This window comes from Arachis stenosperma, chromosome 1 (assembly GCF_014773155.1).
Source record: "Arachis stenosperma cultivar V10309 chromosome 1, arast.V10309.gnm1.PFL2, whole genome shotgun sequence".
In the NCBI taxonomy this organism is placed as follows: Eukaryota; Viridiplantae; Streptophyta; class Magnoliopsida; order Fabales; family Fabaceae; genus Arachis; species Arachis stenosperma.
The window spans coordinates 44,927,059-44,943,694 of NC_080377.1; the positions used below are offsets into that span (position 1 = coordinate 44,927,059).

The 16,636-nt window shown below is 38.5% G+C and overlaps 1 protein-coding gene and 1 non-coding gene across 2 annotated transcripts; both read left to right on the forward strand.

Moving 5' to 3' along the window:
• The first annotated feature begins 5,910 nt into the window (after positions 1 to 5,910).
• Positions 5,911 to 8,609, forward strand: LOC130979169 (uncharacterized). Its single transcript, XM_057902542.1, has 6 exons — positions 5,911 to 6,352; positions 6,481 to 6,666; positions 6,751 to 6,802; positions 7,129 to 7,373; positions 7,942 to 8,044; positions 8,546 to 8,609. Exons 1-6 carry the CDS (start codon positions 5,911 to 5,913, stop codon positions 8,607 to 8,609), a joined length of 1,092 nt encoding a protein of 363 aa, XP_057758525.1.
• Positions 8,610 to 15,211: 6,602 nt separating this feature from the next.
• Positions 15,212 to 15,319, forward strand: LOC130950250 (small nucleolar RNA R71). Its single transcript, XR_009073547.1, has one exon. It is a non-coding gene; the product is annotated as a small nucleolar RNA R71 (small nucleolar RNA).
• Positions 15,320 to 16,636: the final 1,317 nt, after the last annotated feature.

Consider the following 16,636-nt stretch of genomic DNA (forward strand, 5'->3'; position numbering starts at 1 on the left):
TCTACAAAATAGCTGACAAGCCTTCATACATGGCACGGTTAGCCTTCCCCCACCTTATATGCCATCTATGTTACTCAGCTGGAGTTATCATAGAAGGAGATGTCTCCATTGAAGAAGACAAGCCCATTACCAAGAAAAAGATGGAGCAAACAAGGGAAGCTCCTCACGGCCTCCAAGAAGAACATGAGGAAGTGCATCATCAACAAATGCCTCAAGGAATACACTTTCCTCCCAACAACTATTGGGAGCAACTCAACACCTCCTTAGAGGATTTGAGTCATAATGTTGAACAACTAAGGGTGGAACATCATGAGCACTCCATCATTCTCCAAGAAATAAGAGAAGATCAAAGAGCAATGAGGGAGGAGCAACAAAGGCAAGGAAGGGACATAGAAGAGTTGAAGAACATCATTGGTCCTTCAAGAAGAAGATGCCACTAAGGTGGATTCATTCCTTGTTCTTTATCTCTTTCTGTTTTCGGTTTTTAATACTATGTTTATCTATGTTTTTGTGTCTCTATTTCATGATCATTAGTGTGTAACCATGCCTTAAAGCTATGAATAAAATCCATTAGTCCTTCACCTCTCTTAAAAGAAAAATATTTTAATTCAAAAGAACAAGAAGTACATGAATTTCGAATTTATCCTTGAATTTAGTTTAATTATATTGATGTGGTGACAATACTCTTTGTTCTCTGAATGAATGCTTGAACAGTGCATATGTCTTTGGATCTTGTTGTTTATGAATGTTAAAATTGTTGGCTCTTGAAAGAATGATGAACAAAGAGAAATGTTATTGAGGATCTGAAAAATCATGAAATTGATTCTTGAAGCAAGAAAAAGCAGTGAAAAAGAAAGCTTGCGAAAAAAAAGAAAGAAAAAAATGGCGAAAAAAAAAAAAGAAGGAGCAGTAGAAAAAGCCAATAGCCCTTAAAACCAAAAGGCAAGGGTAAAAAGGATCCAAGGCTTTGAGCATCAATGGATAGGAGGGCCTAAGGAAATTAAATCCAGGCCTAAGCGGCTAAATCAAGCTGTCCCTAACCATGTGCTTGTGTCATGAAGGTCCAAGTGAAAAGCTTGAGACTGAGTGGTTAAAGTCGTGATCCAAAGCAAAAGAGTGTGCTTAAGAGCTCTGGACACCACTAACTGGGGACTCTAGCAAAGCTGAGTCACAATCTGAAAAGGTTCACCCAGTTATGTGTCTGTGGCATTTGTGTATCCGGTGGTAATACTGGAAGACAAAGTGCTTAGGGCCACAGCCAAGACTCATAAGTAGCTGTGTTCAAGAATCAACATGCTTAACTAGGAAAGTCAATAACACTATCCGAAATTCTAAAGTTCCTAGAGAAGCCAATCATTCATAAACTTCAAAGGAAAAAGTGAGATGCCAAAACTGTTCAGAAGCAAAAAGCTACAAGTCCCGCTCATGCAATTAAATTAATATTCATTGATATTTTGGACTTTATAGTATATTCTCTTCTTTTATCCTATTTGATTTTCAGTTGCTTGGGGACAAGCAACAATTTAAGTTTGGTGTTGTGATGAGCGGATAATTTATACGCTTTTTGGCATTGTTTTTATATAGTTTTTAGTAAGTTTGAGCTACTTTTAGGGATGTTTTCATTAGTTTTTATGTTAAATTCACATTTCTGGACTTTACTATGAGTTTGTGTGTTTTTCTGTGATTTCAGGTAAATTCTGACTGAAATTGAGGGATTCGAGCAAAACTCTGAAAAAGGCTGACAAAAGGACTGCTGATGCTGTTGGATTCTGACCTCCCTGCACTCGAAATGGATTTTCTGGAGCTACAGACCTCCAATTGGCACGCTCTCAACGGCGTTGGAAAGTAGACATCCAGGGCTTTCCAGCAATATATAATAGTCCATACTTTATTCGAAGATTGATGACGTAACTTGGCGTTAAACGCCAAGTTCATGCTGCTGTCTGGAGTAAAACGCCAGAAAAACGTCATGATCCGGAGTCAAACGCCCAAAACACGTCATAACCTGAAGTTTGACGCCAAGAAATGCCTCTACACGTGGATTGATCAAGCTCAGCCCAAACACACACCAAGTGGGCCCCGGAAGTGGATTTATGCATCAATTACTTACTCATGTAAACCCTAGTAGCTAGTCTAGTATATATAGGACATTTATCTATTGTATTAGACATCTTTTGATCTCAGTTTTGTTTTATTCTTCATCTTAGGAGATCATTGATCACGTTTAGGGGGCTGGCCATTCGGCCATGCCTGAACCTTCTTTTACTTATGTATTTTCAACGGTGGAGTTTCTGCACACCATAGATTAAGGGTGTGGAGCTCTGCTGTACCTCAAAGATTAATGAAGTTCTATTTTCTTTTATTCAATTCCTCTCTTATTCTTATTCCAAGATATTCATTCGTACCCAAGAACATGATGAATGTGATGAGCTAATAACTCTCATCATCATTCTCACTTATGAGCGTGCGTGACTGACAACCACTTCCGTTCTACATGCAACAAAGCTTGAATGTGTATCTCTTAGATTCCCCAACAGAATCTTCGTGGTATAAGCTAGATAGATGGCGGCATTCATCTGGATCCGGAAAGTCCAACCTTGTCTGTGGTGTTCCGAGTAGGATCCTGGGAATCCGGAAAGTCTCACCTTGTCTGTGGTATTCCGAGTAGGATTCCGTTCATGAATGACTGTGACGTGCTTCAAACTTTAACCTGCTGGGCGTTAGTGACAAACGCAAAAGAGGGATTCTATTCCAGTAGGAGCGGGAACCAACCGGTGATTGGCCGTACTGTGACAGAGTGCGTGCATTAGCTTTCACTGCGAGGATGGGATGTAGCTATCAACCATGGGTGATGCCTCCAGACTGGTTAGCTGTGCGAGTGACAGCCGTACAGGTTATTTCCCCGAGAGGAATGAAAGTAGCCACAGCTGATAGTGAACCCCTATACAAAGCTTGCCATGGAAAGGAGTAAGAAGGATTGGGTAGAAGGAATAGGAGAGCAGGCGTCCTAGAGCTCTACAGCATCTCCATTCTGCTTATCTGAAATTCCTACCAATGGATCTACATAAGTATCTCTATCCCTTTTATTATTCCTTTTTATTAGAACAATCCAATTATCACTATTACAAATGTTCAATCCGCCTAACTGAGATTTGCAAGGTGACCATAGCTTGCTTCATACCAACAATCTCTGTGGATTCGACCCTTACTCACGTAAGGTTATTACTTGGACGACCCAGTACACTTGCTGGTTAGTTGAACGGAGTTGTGAATTCCACCAGAGCCATAATTAGAACATTGATCACAAATGATACAAGAATTTGAATCACAATTTCGTCCACCAGTGGGTAGTTTTGTTCCGCCTATCTGTTTTGGGAATGCAAGTGGAGTGAATAACACTCAAAACCCACAACAGCATTCCGAGTATTCTCGTGATTATAATGTGGGCTCTACGTCGAATGCTGCTAATTCGATGGCAGTGTATCGACACCAAGTAGAGGAAAGTCATCATGACTTAGTCAATTTATTGACTCAACAAATGACTACAATTCTAAATCCCATGATGGCCGATCATGAATCGAAATTCGAGCGTCTTGCTAGACAAGTCGAACGGATTGCTCGAATTGTTGATTATGATGAAGGTAAAGGGCATAATGTCAGGGAAAATAATGAAGGGATAGAAAATGTTTTTCAAAATGAAAATAATATTTTAAATCAAGAAAACTCTTATGTAGTTCTCCGAGGTCAAAATGCCGATGACGTGTTAGCCAGATTACATGCTAATCATGGCGGTGAACGTTATCAAGTTACTAGAATTGTAGAAGAAGTGCTCAATAGAGTGGGGCTAAATGTTGGTTTCCTGAATCGACCACACTTTGTGTCTGCTTTTTCCCAAGTTATTCAAATAACCGAAGTGCCAAGGGGAGTAAAAATTCCAAAGATAGTCACAAAGTTTGCTGGAGAGGTTGGGGAATCAACCACTGAACATGTTGCTTGATATTTAGTCGAGATTGAGAACTTAGCTAATGATGAAAATTTGAAAATGAAGTTCTTTCCTTCTTCATTGACGAAGAATGCATTTACTTGGTTTTTGAATCTTAGACCAAATTCGATCACAACATGGAATCAGTTAGAAATTACTTTTCACGCTCAGTTTTATCGAGGGAAAATGAATGTGGCAGTTACAGATCTAGTGGCCTTAAAATGTGAAGACGGTGAGACCATTGATGACTATCTGATACGTTTTAAGAACACTAGAAGTAGATGTTACGTGTCATTGCCTGAGAGCGAGATAGTGAAAATAGCAACTATGGGGTTAGGATTCTATATGCGCAGGAAATTGCTTAATGTGCATATTTCTGATTTAGCCCATTTGGCTAAAAAGGTTGGTCATACTGAACTTATGGAAAAGGAGAAAGAGAAATATAGGAGTGAGCAACGATCCAAGAGTAAAACTTTTACTCGAAAGGAAAAAAAGTTGCTTATGTGACCATGGAGTCCTCAGAAGAGGAAATCGATTTTGAAACAGAAGTTGATTTGGCCAAACTTAAGAAGGCCCTCCTTATGTTTGTTCTTTACTCAAACAGCTTCCTAGTAATGAAAAATCGAATGATTCAAAACTAAAAAGTGGAAAGAAGTATAGTTTTGATATCTCAAAATCTGATCAAATTTTTGATGTGTTGCATAAGGATAAGCAGTTAATTCTACCTGAGGGTAGAACTTTACTTTCAGTAAAAGATTTAAAAGAAAAACCTTATTGTAAGTTTCACCAAGCAACAAGCCATTCGACTAACAGTTGTGTCCGTTTCAGGGACTTAATTTAGGAAGCAATAAGGGAAGGACGGCTAAAATTCGATAATGGCAAGAAGGAAATGAAGGTTGATGTTGATCCCTTCGATATTGATGCCAGTTATGTCGATCCATGCTTTGGAGTGAACATGGTTGGCATGTCTTATGACTTCGATGTGACTCTAGATGACTTCAAGTCGCAAGTGAGATCTGTTTATCCCAGAGCAGGAGATGGTTTGCTGGATTTTTTGGTTTAGCAAAAGATTAAAGACCGGGATGTATCTCTGTGTCCGCGGTGCAATGTTGTGTTTGATGCTGAAGCCGCAGCAATCTTTGAGAAGGAAAGAATGAAAAAAGAATTGGCTCATAGAGAAGAGCAGGTGCGACAGAGATAGCCGATTCGGCGTATCGAGGGTTCTGGCTCAAGGACCCCTCAAAAAATGTGGTTACACCTTTAAGCCGATCCCAGGCCATAGGTGTTCAGTGGATTACAAATTGTCAGGAATTCCAGAGACGTGAACATCTGTATCGACGTAATCCACAATGAGGGCATCGAGCACCTTCCCAAAATCAATATCCCTATTATCGAGGTCGAGCTAGGGGTTATCCGAGAGGCAGGGGAGGAAGAAAAAGTTTTAATCAAAATAGGAAACCTCAGTCAGAGACAGGCAAAGAAATAAGCAAGGGGGCAACGTCTTCTAGGCACTTTCAATCGTGTTTCCTTCTGATGGAGAGACTTATCCAAAGGAAATACCATCGCCTGCAAAGATGGATAAGGGCAAAGCAATGGCTCAATCCTCAAGAGTGGATAAAAATAAAGAGGTCGATGTTGATAAGGAATATTTTGATGAAGGAGATGATGACATGATCGGAACGATTTCGATCATTCAAACAGAGTATCTGGGCGAATATGAAGGTGACCCAGAAGAAGATTATGACATGGAAGATTAGGAAGCATTTTCCTTTATTCGAATCGAAGATGAGCCAGGGTATTTCTCTCGACCCACTGAAAAATAAATGTCTCATCTCCACATACTTCACATTACCACTATTTTGAATGGGTTCAAGATAAACAAATTTTTTATTAATGGCGGGGCAGCTATCAGTCTACTGCCTGAGAGGATGTTAAGGAAAGTGGAAAAACATCCTGATGACTTGGTTCCCATAAATATTGTTGTGACGGACTTCAGTGGGACTTCTACACCAGCGAAAGGATTGGTGACTCTGACTGTGAAGGTTGGATCCTCGGAGAGACATTCTGTCTTTGTGGTAGTTCCATCAAAGGCAAGCTATAATGCTTTACTGGGGCGAGACTGGATTCATGGTGTGGGTGTTGTACCTTCTACTGTGCATCAGAGTGTTCTTCTGTGGATTAAGAATGGGAAACCTAAAATCGTCAAGGTAGATTCAAATTTATATGTCGAACAGCTGCATGCCGATTTTAGGATGTATAATCGTAAGTTAAAGCCTTTGAATGTTGATCGATCGCTGAATCCTTATAATTGTGAAGGGTGCTACTTATATTCAAAAGGCCTCTCAGTGAAGTTGCGTTACCCAAAGGTGGGTTTTAAGCCAACTGGGTGGGATTGTCTTTCTTGAAGATCTTGGGAAAGTTGCTCTAGGACCAGGTTGAGAAAGTATCTGATTACCTGGTAACATTATGTAATTATTTAAGTACTTTTAATTCTGTAGAAAATAAAGTTGATTCTTCTGATGAAGTTGGATCACAAAGGGTTAGTAATCTTTCTAGGTGTGACAATATTGATTCGATGTCTTCAGTCGAATTTAGTTATAAATTTACTGTTTCTTGTAATGGAAATAATAATGCAAGCCGAACTGCCGATTTGATAGCAGAGGCTCATTGTGTAGAAAATCAAAGTAATGATAATAAAATATATGATTCAGTTCCTTTTATTTCTAATGATACTATTGATTTCACTTGTGATTGCATTTATGATCTAGAATCATTACGTTTTGAGAAATATTCGGTAAAAGATGATGATTATTATAGAGGGTTTGAATCTCAAGATCCTTTAGAGAAAATTAATTTAGGGACTCTTGATGATGTTCGAATTACATATGTATGTAAAGATCTTGTTGATCCTTTTCGAACTGAGCTCTTTATTCTTTTACATGAATTTAAAGATTGTTTTGCATGGGATTATCATGAGATGCCAGGTCTTGATCATTCTTTGGTAGAACCTCGATTGGCATTAAAACCGAATACTAGACCTGTGAAGCAAACTCCAAGATATTTTGCTCCAGAAATCAATAAAAAATTAAAGAAAAAATAGAACGCCTGATTAAGGCAAAGTTTATTCTAACTGTACGCTATGTTAGGTGGGTTTCGAATATTGTCCCAGTGATAAAGAAAAATGGGAAGTTAAGAGTATGCACTGATTTTCGAGATTTGAATAATGCTACTCTAAAGGATGAATATTTCATGCCGATTGCAAATATGTTAATTGATTCTGCGGCAGGAAATGAAATCCTTAGTTTTATGGATGGTTATTTAGGGTATAACCAAATCTTCATTGCAGAAGATGACGTGTCCAAAACTGTTTTTCGTTGTCCTGGGGCAATCGGTACTTATGAGTAGGTAGTTATGCCCTTTGGTTTGAAAAATGCTGGCGCAACATATCAGCGAACAATGAATACTGTTTTCCATGAATTTATTGGAAAATTTATGGAAGTCTATATTGATGACGTCATGGTCAAATCGATTTCAGTGAGTCAACATATCGATCACTTAAGGAAAGCATTTGTTACCATGAGGAAGAAAAGGTTAAAAATGAATCCTTTGAAATGTGCTTTTGGTGTATCGGCCGAAAATTTTTTGGGTTTTGTTGTTCATAAAAAAAGGAATTGCCATCGACAAAAATAAGGCAGATGCGATATTGGCATTTTCTGCACCCAAATCGAAGAAAGAAGTTCAATCTTTTTTAGGCAAGGTGAATTATCTTCGATGATTTATTTCGAATCTTTCAGATTGAACTAGAGTGTTTGCACCTCTAGTAAAATTGAAAAATGAGTCACAATTCAAATGGACATCAGAACATCAATCGGCATTAGATTCGATTAAGACTTATTTTTCTAAAGCCCCGATTATGGCGAATGTTCGTCTATTTGAACCTTTGAAATTATACATTGTAGCATCTGAGAACACCATTGGGTGTATGTTAGCCCAAGATGATGAAAACGGTCATGAGCGAGCAGTTTATTACCTTAGTCGAGTCTTAATGGATATCGAAACAAGGTATTCTCCAATCAAAAAATTGTGTTTGAAAATCTATAACTAATTCTGTGATGATCGGAATTTGCGTGGGACCAAGTCTGAATTAAGTTTGGAAATATAAGGAGCTACATTGGTGAATTTGAAACCTTTCCATTAAGTTTATGATTTATGGTGAATTTTAGAATTGTATATTTCAAAATTGATTTTTCTGCAGAAAGTTTAATACAACAGCAGCTTATTTCCTCTACTATAAATTCTCCAGTTTGAATTTTGAAATAAAACTAATTTTAAATGAAACTTTATTCTTATTACTTTAATTTCATAAAAATTCAGAATAGTTAGAATTGTGGTTTTATAGATATGAATTTTTGAAATAAGATGTATTATGCAATAAAAATCAGGTTTTGTTTTTTAAGTCAGTAAATTCGAAACTTTATAATCTTTAATTCTGGAGTGATATTGAGATGCAATTAATTGGTGGTGAAAGTTGATTATATGTAGTATATATGATTTAAATTTCAGGGTTTTCTATGTTTTAATAAGTGAGTTATGGGACTTGGAAGAGGTTATGTTTAATGGTTTCTAAAACAGAATTCTACATAAAATTACTCAACTTCTAAGTTACATAACTCATTCATTAAAAATGATAATGACCTGAAATCAACGAGAAAAAGAAACCTAGATAGTGAAGTTGAACCATATTAATTTTTTAAGGTAATTGGATTTAACCTGGATTTTATATTGAATTTTAAATATCATATTCTACTGCTGTTTTTTTGTTTTTAAGCACTGTAGAGGAGTCACAGTTTTTCTTCCATTCCCGACGCTGGAGTAAGCGAAAAATTATGATTTTTAGTTTAATAGAAAGCTTAATCCAAGACGGTCGTATAAATATAAAGTTTGTGCAATTCTGAGTTCATTTGATATTTTAAAAACAATGTTGTAATTTGGCTGCCAATGATTGTTTTGGTGACTGCCTTGGGTATGAGATTCAAGAATTTACTTCTAGTATTTTAACTCAGCTCAAACCGGTTTTTATGAATACATCGTTCTTCCTCTTTATTGTTCCTACTGAAGTTATTAGATTCAAATTCTTTCTTAGGATTACAACATGATTTCCGATCAACCTCGCTTTTGTTTTTATGCAAATTCTTTCTTGATTATGTAAAATGTCTTTCAAGGTTTTCGATGGAATATTTTACCCTTAGTCTAACTAATTTTCATTTCACAAACCTTGAATCAACTAGTTCGACTTGAAATTGTTTTAACATGACTCAATATTTATGTTTTTACTAATTCTCTTGAATTTTGTAAATAATCGCCCTGTTCCCTTTCATAGTTTCTATTGGAGTTCTTTGAAATCAAAATTCTTTCCTATTTGCGTTTTGAATCTTTCTTCTGACATACTTCACGATTTTTGACCATTATAAGTTGTTGGTGATATAAACCATTCCTTCGTATTCTTGTGACTTTTATGCTCCTCTGATTTGGTTTCAGCTTATTTTGTTCTAATTTACAATTACCCTTTTCTTGTTTTCTTTAGAATTCCTAAATTCAATATCTCTTGCTAAGATACGAAATGACTCTTTTTGAAATGTTTTCTCATACCCGTACATTGTTGCTTAGTTGTAATCCTATGTCTCCTTTCGAATTCATGTGAATCTTATCTTTATCGCTTATTTTTCTTTTATTGAGATTTGTATCTCTTTGAACATAATCGTGCTTATCTCTTTGAGAATCTTTGAAAATGTTCAGTGCTCCTCTTAGTTAGGCAGTATAGGCTTATGTATTCTAATCGTGCCACGTAATTTGATGCGTCGTTTGTTCTTCTTCTTTTCTTAAAATGTAGTTTATATTTCTTTACTTCACAATCTGTACCTTATGCATCTCTTAATCTGTTTATTGGTGCACGAAATTGTGATCATCAATGGCGCCATCAACATGGTACGCTCAATTGCAATCTCAACTCTTTATCACAACTTCACACAACTAACCAGCAAGTGCACTGGGTCGTCCAAGTAATAAACTTTACGCGAGTAAGGGTCGATCCCACGGAGATTGTTGGTATGAAGCAAGCTATGGTCATCTTGTAAATCTCAGTCAGGCGGATTCAAATGGTTATGAAGGATTGATAATTAAAAGATGAATAAAACATAAAATAAAGATAGTGATACTTATGCAATTCATTGGTGAGAATTTCAGATAAGCGTATGGAGATGCTTTGTCCCTTCCGTCTATCTGCTTTCCTACTGTCTTCATCCAATTCTTCTCACTCCTTTCCATGGCAAGCTGTATGTTGGGCATCACCGTTGTCAATGGCTACAGTCCCGTCCTCTTAGTGAAAATGTTCAACGCGCTCTGTCACAGCACGACTATTCATCTGTCGGTTCTCGATCATGTCGGAATAGAATCCATTGATTCTTTTGCGTCTGTCACTAACGCCCTACAATCGCGAGTTTGAAGCTCGTCACAGTCATTCAATCCTTGAATCCTACTCGAAATACCACAGACAAGGTTTAGACTTTCCGGATTCTCAAGAATGCCGCCATCAATTCTAACTTATACCACGAAGATCCTGATTAAGGAATCCAAGAGATAAACATTCAAACCTTGTTTGCATGTAGAACGGAAGTGGTTGTCAGGCACGCGTTCATAAGTGAGAATGATGATGAGCGTCACATAATCATCACATTCATCATGTTCTTGGGTGCAAATGAATATCTTAGAACAAGAATAAGCTGAATTGAATAGAAGAACAATAGTAATTGCATTAATACTCGAGGTACAGCAGAGCTCCACACCTTAATCTATGGTGTGTAGAAACTCCACCGTTGAAAATACATAAGTAATAATGGTGATCATTGGCTTCGGCCCCAGAGAGGGAACCAGAAGAACCAAGATGAAAATACAATAGCAAAAGGTCTTATTTATAGAGAACTAGTAGCTTAGGGTTTACAGAAATGAGTAATAGACATAAAAATCCAATTCTGGGCCCACTTGGTGTGTGCTTGGGCTGAGCATTGAAGCTTTCATGTGTAGAGACTTTTCTTGGAGTTAAACGTCAGCTTTTGTGCCAGTTTGGGCGTTTAACTCCCACTTCTGTGCCAGTTCCGGTGTTTAACGTCGGGCAGTCTTAAGCTGATTTGAAACGCCAGTTTGTGCCATCAAATCTTGGGCAAAGTGTGAACTATTATATATTGCTGGAAAGCCCAGGATGTCTACTTTTAAACGCAATTGAGAGCGCACCAATTGGGCTTTTGTAGCTCCAGAAAATCTACTTCGAGTGCAGGGAGGTCAGAATCTAACAGCATCTGCAGTCCTTTTCAGCCTCTGAATCAGATTTTTGCTCAGGTCCCTCAATTTCAGCCAGAAAATACCTGAAATCACAGAAAAACACACAAACTCATAGTAAAGTCCAGAAAAGTGAATTTTAACTAAAAACTAATAAAAATATAATAAAAACTAACTAAAACATACTAAAAACATACTAAAAACAATGCCAAAAAGCGTATAAATTATCCGCTCATCACAACACCAAACTTAAATTGTTGCTTGTCCCCAAGCAACTGAAAATCAAATAAGATAAAAAGAAGAGAATATGCAATGAATTCCAAAAACATCTATGAAGATCAGTATTAATTAGATGAGCGGAGCTTTTAGCTTTTTGCCTCTGAACAGTTTTGGCATCTCACTCTATCCTTTGAAATTCAGAATGATTGACTTCTATAGAAACTCAGATCCAGATAGTGTTATTGATTCTCCTAGTTAACTATGATGATTCTTGAACACAACTACTTTATGAGTCTTGGCCGTGGCCCAAAGCACTCTGTCTTCCAGTATTACCACCGGATACATACATGCCACAGACACATAACTGGGTGAACCTTTTCAGATTGTGACTCAGCTTTGCTAGAGTCCCCAATTAGAGGTGTCCAGGTAGAGGACTTGTCTGCCACCTTATAAAGTTCTTGGGATATAACCTCATGAACTTCTACTTCCTCTCCAATCATGATGCTATGAATCATGATAGCCCGGTCTATAGTAACTTCGGACCGGTTGCTAGTGGGAATGATTGAGCGATGGATAAACTCCAACCATCCCCTAGCCACGGGCTTGAGGTCATGCCTTCTCAGTTGAACCGGCTTCCCTTTTGAATCTCTCTTTCATTGAGCACCCTCTTCACAAATGTCTATGAGGACTTGGTCCAACCTTTGATCAAAGTTGACCCTTCTAGTGTAAGGGTGTTCATCTCCTTGCATCACGGGCAAGTTGAATGCCAACCTTACATTTTCCGGACTAAAATCTAAGCATTTCCCCCGAACCATTGTAAGCCAATTCTTTGGGTCCGGGTTCACACTTTGATCATGGTTCTTGGTGATCCATGCATTGGCATAGAACTCTTGAACCATTAAGATTCCGACTTGTTGAATGGGGTTGGTAAGAACTTCCCAACCTCTTCTTCGGATCTCATGTCGGATCTCCGGATATTCACTCTTTTTGAGTTTGAAAGGGACCTCGAGAATTACCTTCTTCATGGCCACAACTTCATGGAAGTGGTCTTGATGCACCCTTGAGATGAATCTCTCCATCTCCCATGACTCGGAGGTGGAAGCTTTTGCCTTCTCTTTCCTCTTTCTAGAGGTTTCTCCGGCCTTAGATGCCATAAATGGTTATGGAAAAATAAAAAGCAATGCTTTTACCACACCAAACTTAGAAGGTGTGCTCGTCCTCGAGCAAAAGAAGAAAGAAGAGAGTAGAAGAAGAAGAAATAGAGGAGATGGAGGTGGCTTTGTTTTTCGGCCAAGGGGGAGAAGTAGTGTGTAGGTTGTGTGAAAATGAAGGAGTGAAGATGGGTTTATATAGGGGTGGAGAGAGGGGTAAGGTTCGGCCATTATGGGTGGGTTTGGGAGGGAAAGTGGTTTGAATTTGAATAGTGAGGTAGGTGGGGTTTTATGAAGGATGGATGTGAGTGGTGAAGAGAATGGTGGGATTTGATAGGTGAGGGGTTTTTGGGGAAGAGGTATGGAGGTGATTGGTGAATGGGTGAAGAAGAGAGAGAGAGGTGGGGATCCTGTGGGGTCCACAGATCCTGAGGTGCCATGGATAGCTCATCCCTGCCCCAAGTGGCGTGCAAAAATGCCTTTTCTGCCAATCCTGGCATTAAACGCCGGGCTGCTGCCCTTTTCTGGCGTTAAACGCCAGTCTGGTGCCCCTTTCTGGCGTTAAACGCCCAGAATGGTGCCAGACTGGGCGTTAAACGCCCATTTGCTGCCCTTACTGGCGTTTAAACGCCAGCAAGTTTTTCCTCCAGGGTGTGCTATTTTTCTTTCTATTTTTCATTCTATTTTTGCTTTTTCAATTGTTTTTGTGACTTCACATGATCATCAACCTATAGAAAATATAAAATAACAATGGAAAATACATAAATATAACATTGGGTTGCCTCCCAACAAGCGCTTCTTTAATGTCAGTAGCTTGACAGTGGGCTCTCATGGAGCCTCACAGATGTTCAGAGCAATGTTGGATTCTCCCAACACCAAACTTAGAGTTTGAATGTGGGGGTTCAACACCAAACTTAGAATTTGGTTGTGGCCTCCCAACACCAAACTTAGAGTTTGACTGTGGGGGCTCTGTTTGACTCTGTTTTGAGAGAAGCTCTTCATGCTTCCTCTCCAGGGTTACAGAGGGATATCCTTGAGCCTTAAACACAAGGGATTCTTCATTCACTTGAATGATCAATTCTCCTCTGTCAACATCAATCACAGCCTTTGCTGTGGCTAGGAAGGGTCTGCCAAGGATGATGGATTCATCCATGCACTTCCCAATCTCTAGGACTATGAAATCAGCAGGGATGTAATGGTCTTCAATCTGTACCAGAACATCCTCTACAAGTCCATAAGCTTGTTTTCTTGAATTGTCTGCCATCTCTAGCGAGATTCTTGCAGCTTGTACCTCAAAGATCCCTAGCTTCTTCATTACAGAGAGAGGCATGAGGTTTATGCTTGACCCTAGGTCACACAGAGCCTTCTCGAAGGTCATGGTGCCTAATGTACAAGGTATTGAGAACTTCCCAAGGTCCTGTCTCTTTTGAGGTAATCTCTGCCTAGTCAAGTCATCCAGTTCTTTGGTGAGCAAAGGGGGTTCGTTCTCCCAAGTCTCATTACCAAATAACTTGTCATTTAGCTTCATGATTGCTCCAAGGTACTTAGCAACTTGCTCTTCAGTGACATCTTCGTCCTCTTCAGAGGAAGAATACTCATCAGAGCTCATGAATGGCAGAAGTAAATCCAATGGAGTCTCTATGGTCTCAGTGTGAGCCTCAGATTCCCATAGTTCCTCATTAGGGAACTCATTGAAGGCCGGTGGACATCCATTGAGGTCTTCCTCAGCGGCGATCACTGCTTCTTCCTCCTCTCCAAATTCGGCCATGTTGATGGCTTTACATTCCCCTTTTGGATTCTCTTCTGTATTGCTTGGAAGAGTACTAGGAGGGAGTTCAGTAACTTTCTTACTCAGCTGACCCACTTGTGCCTCCAAGTTTATAATGGAGGACCTTGTTTCAGTCATGAAACTTTGAGTGGTTTTGATTAGATCAGAGACTATGGTTGCTAAGTCAGAGTGGCTCTGCTTAGAATTCTCTGTCTGTTGCTGAGAAGATGATGGAAAAGGCTTGCCATTGCCAAACCTGTTTCTTCCATCATTATTGTTATTGAAACCTTACTGAGGTTTCTGTTGATCCTTCCATGAGAGATTTGGATGATTTCTCCATGAAGGATTATAGGTGTTTCCATAGGGTTCTCCCATGTAATTCACCTCTTCCATTGAAGGGTTCTCAAAATCATAAGCTTCTTCTTCAGATGAAGCGTCCTTAGTACTGCCTGGTGCAGCTTGCATTCCAAACAGACTTTGAGAAATCATATTGACTTGCTGAGTCAATATTTTGTTCTGAGCCAGTATGGCATTCAGAGTATCAATCTCAAGAACTCCTTTCTTCTGATTCATCTCATTGTTCACAGGATTCCTTTCAGAAGTGTACATGAATTGGTTATTTGCAACCATTTCAATGAGTTCTTGAGCTTCTGCAGGCGTCTTCTTCAGATGAAGAGATCCTCCAGCAGAGCTGTCCAATGACATCTTGGACAGTTCAGACAAACCATCATAGAAGATACCTATGATGCTCCATTCAGAAAGCATGTCAGAAGGACACTTTCTAATCAATTGTTTATATCTTTCCCAAGCTTCATAGAGGGATTCACCTTCCTTCTGTCTGAAAGTTTGGACTTCCACTCTAAGCTTACTCAATTTTTGAGGTGGAAAGAACTTTGCCAAGAAAGCATTGACTAGCTTTTCCCAAGAGTTCAGGCTTTCTTTAGGTTGTGAGTCCAACCATATCCTAGCTCTGTCTGTTACAGCAAAAGGGAATAGCATAAGTCTGTAGACATCAGGGTCAACCCCATTGGTCTTGAGAGTGTCACAGATTTGCAAGAACTCAGCTAAAAACTGATGAGGATCTTCCAACGGAAGTCCATGAAACTTGCAATTCTGTTGCATTAGAGAAACTAATTGAGGCTTAAGCTCAAAGTTGTTTGCTCCGATGGCAGGGATTGAGATGCTTCTCCCATAGAAGTCAGGAGTAGGTGCAGTAAAGTCACCCAGCACCTTCCTTGCATTGTTGGCATTGTTGTTGTTTTCGGCTGCCATGTCTTCTTCTTGTTTGAAGATTTCTGTTAGGTCCTCTCCAGAGAGTAGTGCTTTAGCTTCTCTTAGCTTCCGCTTCAAGGTCCTTTCGGGTTCAGGGTCAGCCTCAACAAGAATGCTTTTGTCTTTGTTCCTGCTCATATGAAAGAGAAGAGAACAAGAAAATATGGAATCCTCTATGTCACAGTATAGAGATTCATTGAGGTGTCAGAGGAAAAGAAGAATAGAAGGAGGAGGTAGAAGAATTCGAACTTATCAAGAGGGATAGAGTTCGAATTGTGCATTGCGGAGGAATGATAGTCCATATATAGAAGGATGTGAGAAGAGGGGAGGAAATTTTCGAAACTTAAAGTGAATTAATTAAAAGAAATTTTGAAAAATGGTAATTGATTTTCGAAAACTAAAATTGGGAAAGAAATTAAGTGAAATTGAAAAAGATTTTGAAATTAGAAATAAAAAAGATATGATTGAAAACTATTTTGAAAAAGATGTGATTAAGAGATATGATTGAAAAGATATAGTTTTAAAAAGATATGATTGAGAAGATATGATTTGAAAAACAATTTAAAAAGATTTGATTTTGAAAATTAATGACTTGGCTAACAAGAAATTTAAAAGATATGATTCAGACATTAAACCTTTCTCAACAGAAAAGGCAACATACTTGAAATGTTGAATTAAATCATTAATTGTTAGCAAGTATTTTTGAAAAGTGGAAAGAAATTGATTTTGAAAATATATAATTGAAAAGATATGATTTGAAAAAGATTTGATTTTGGAAAATTATGAAAACTTGAAAAAAATTTGAATTAAAAACAAAATCTTCCCTCTTGTGCCATCCTGGCGTTAAACGCCCAGAATGATATACATTCTGGCGTTTAACGCCCAAAATGCTACCCTTTTGGGCGTTAAACG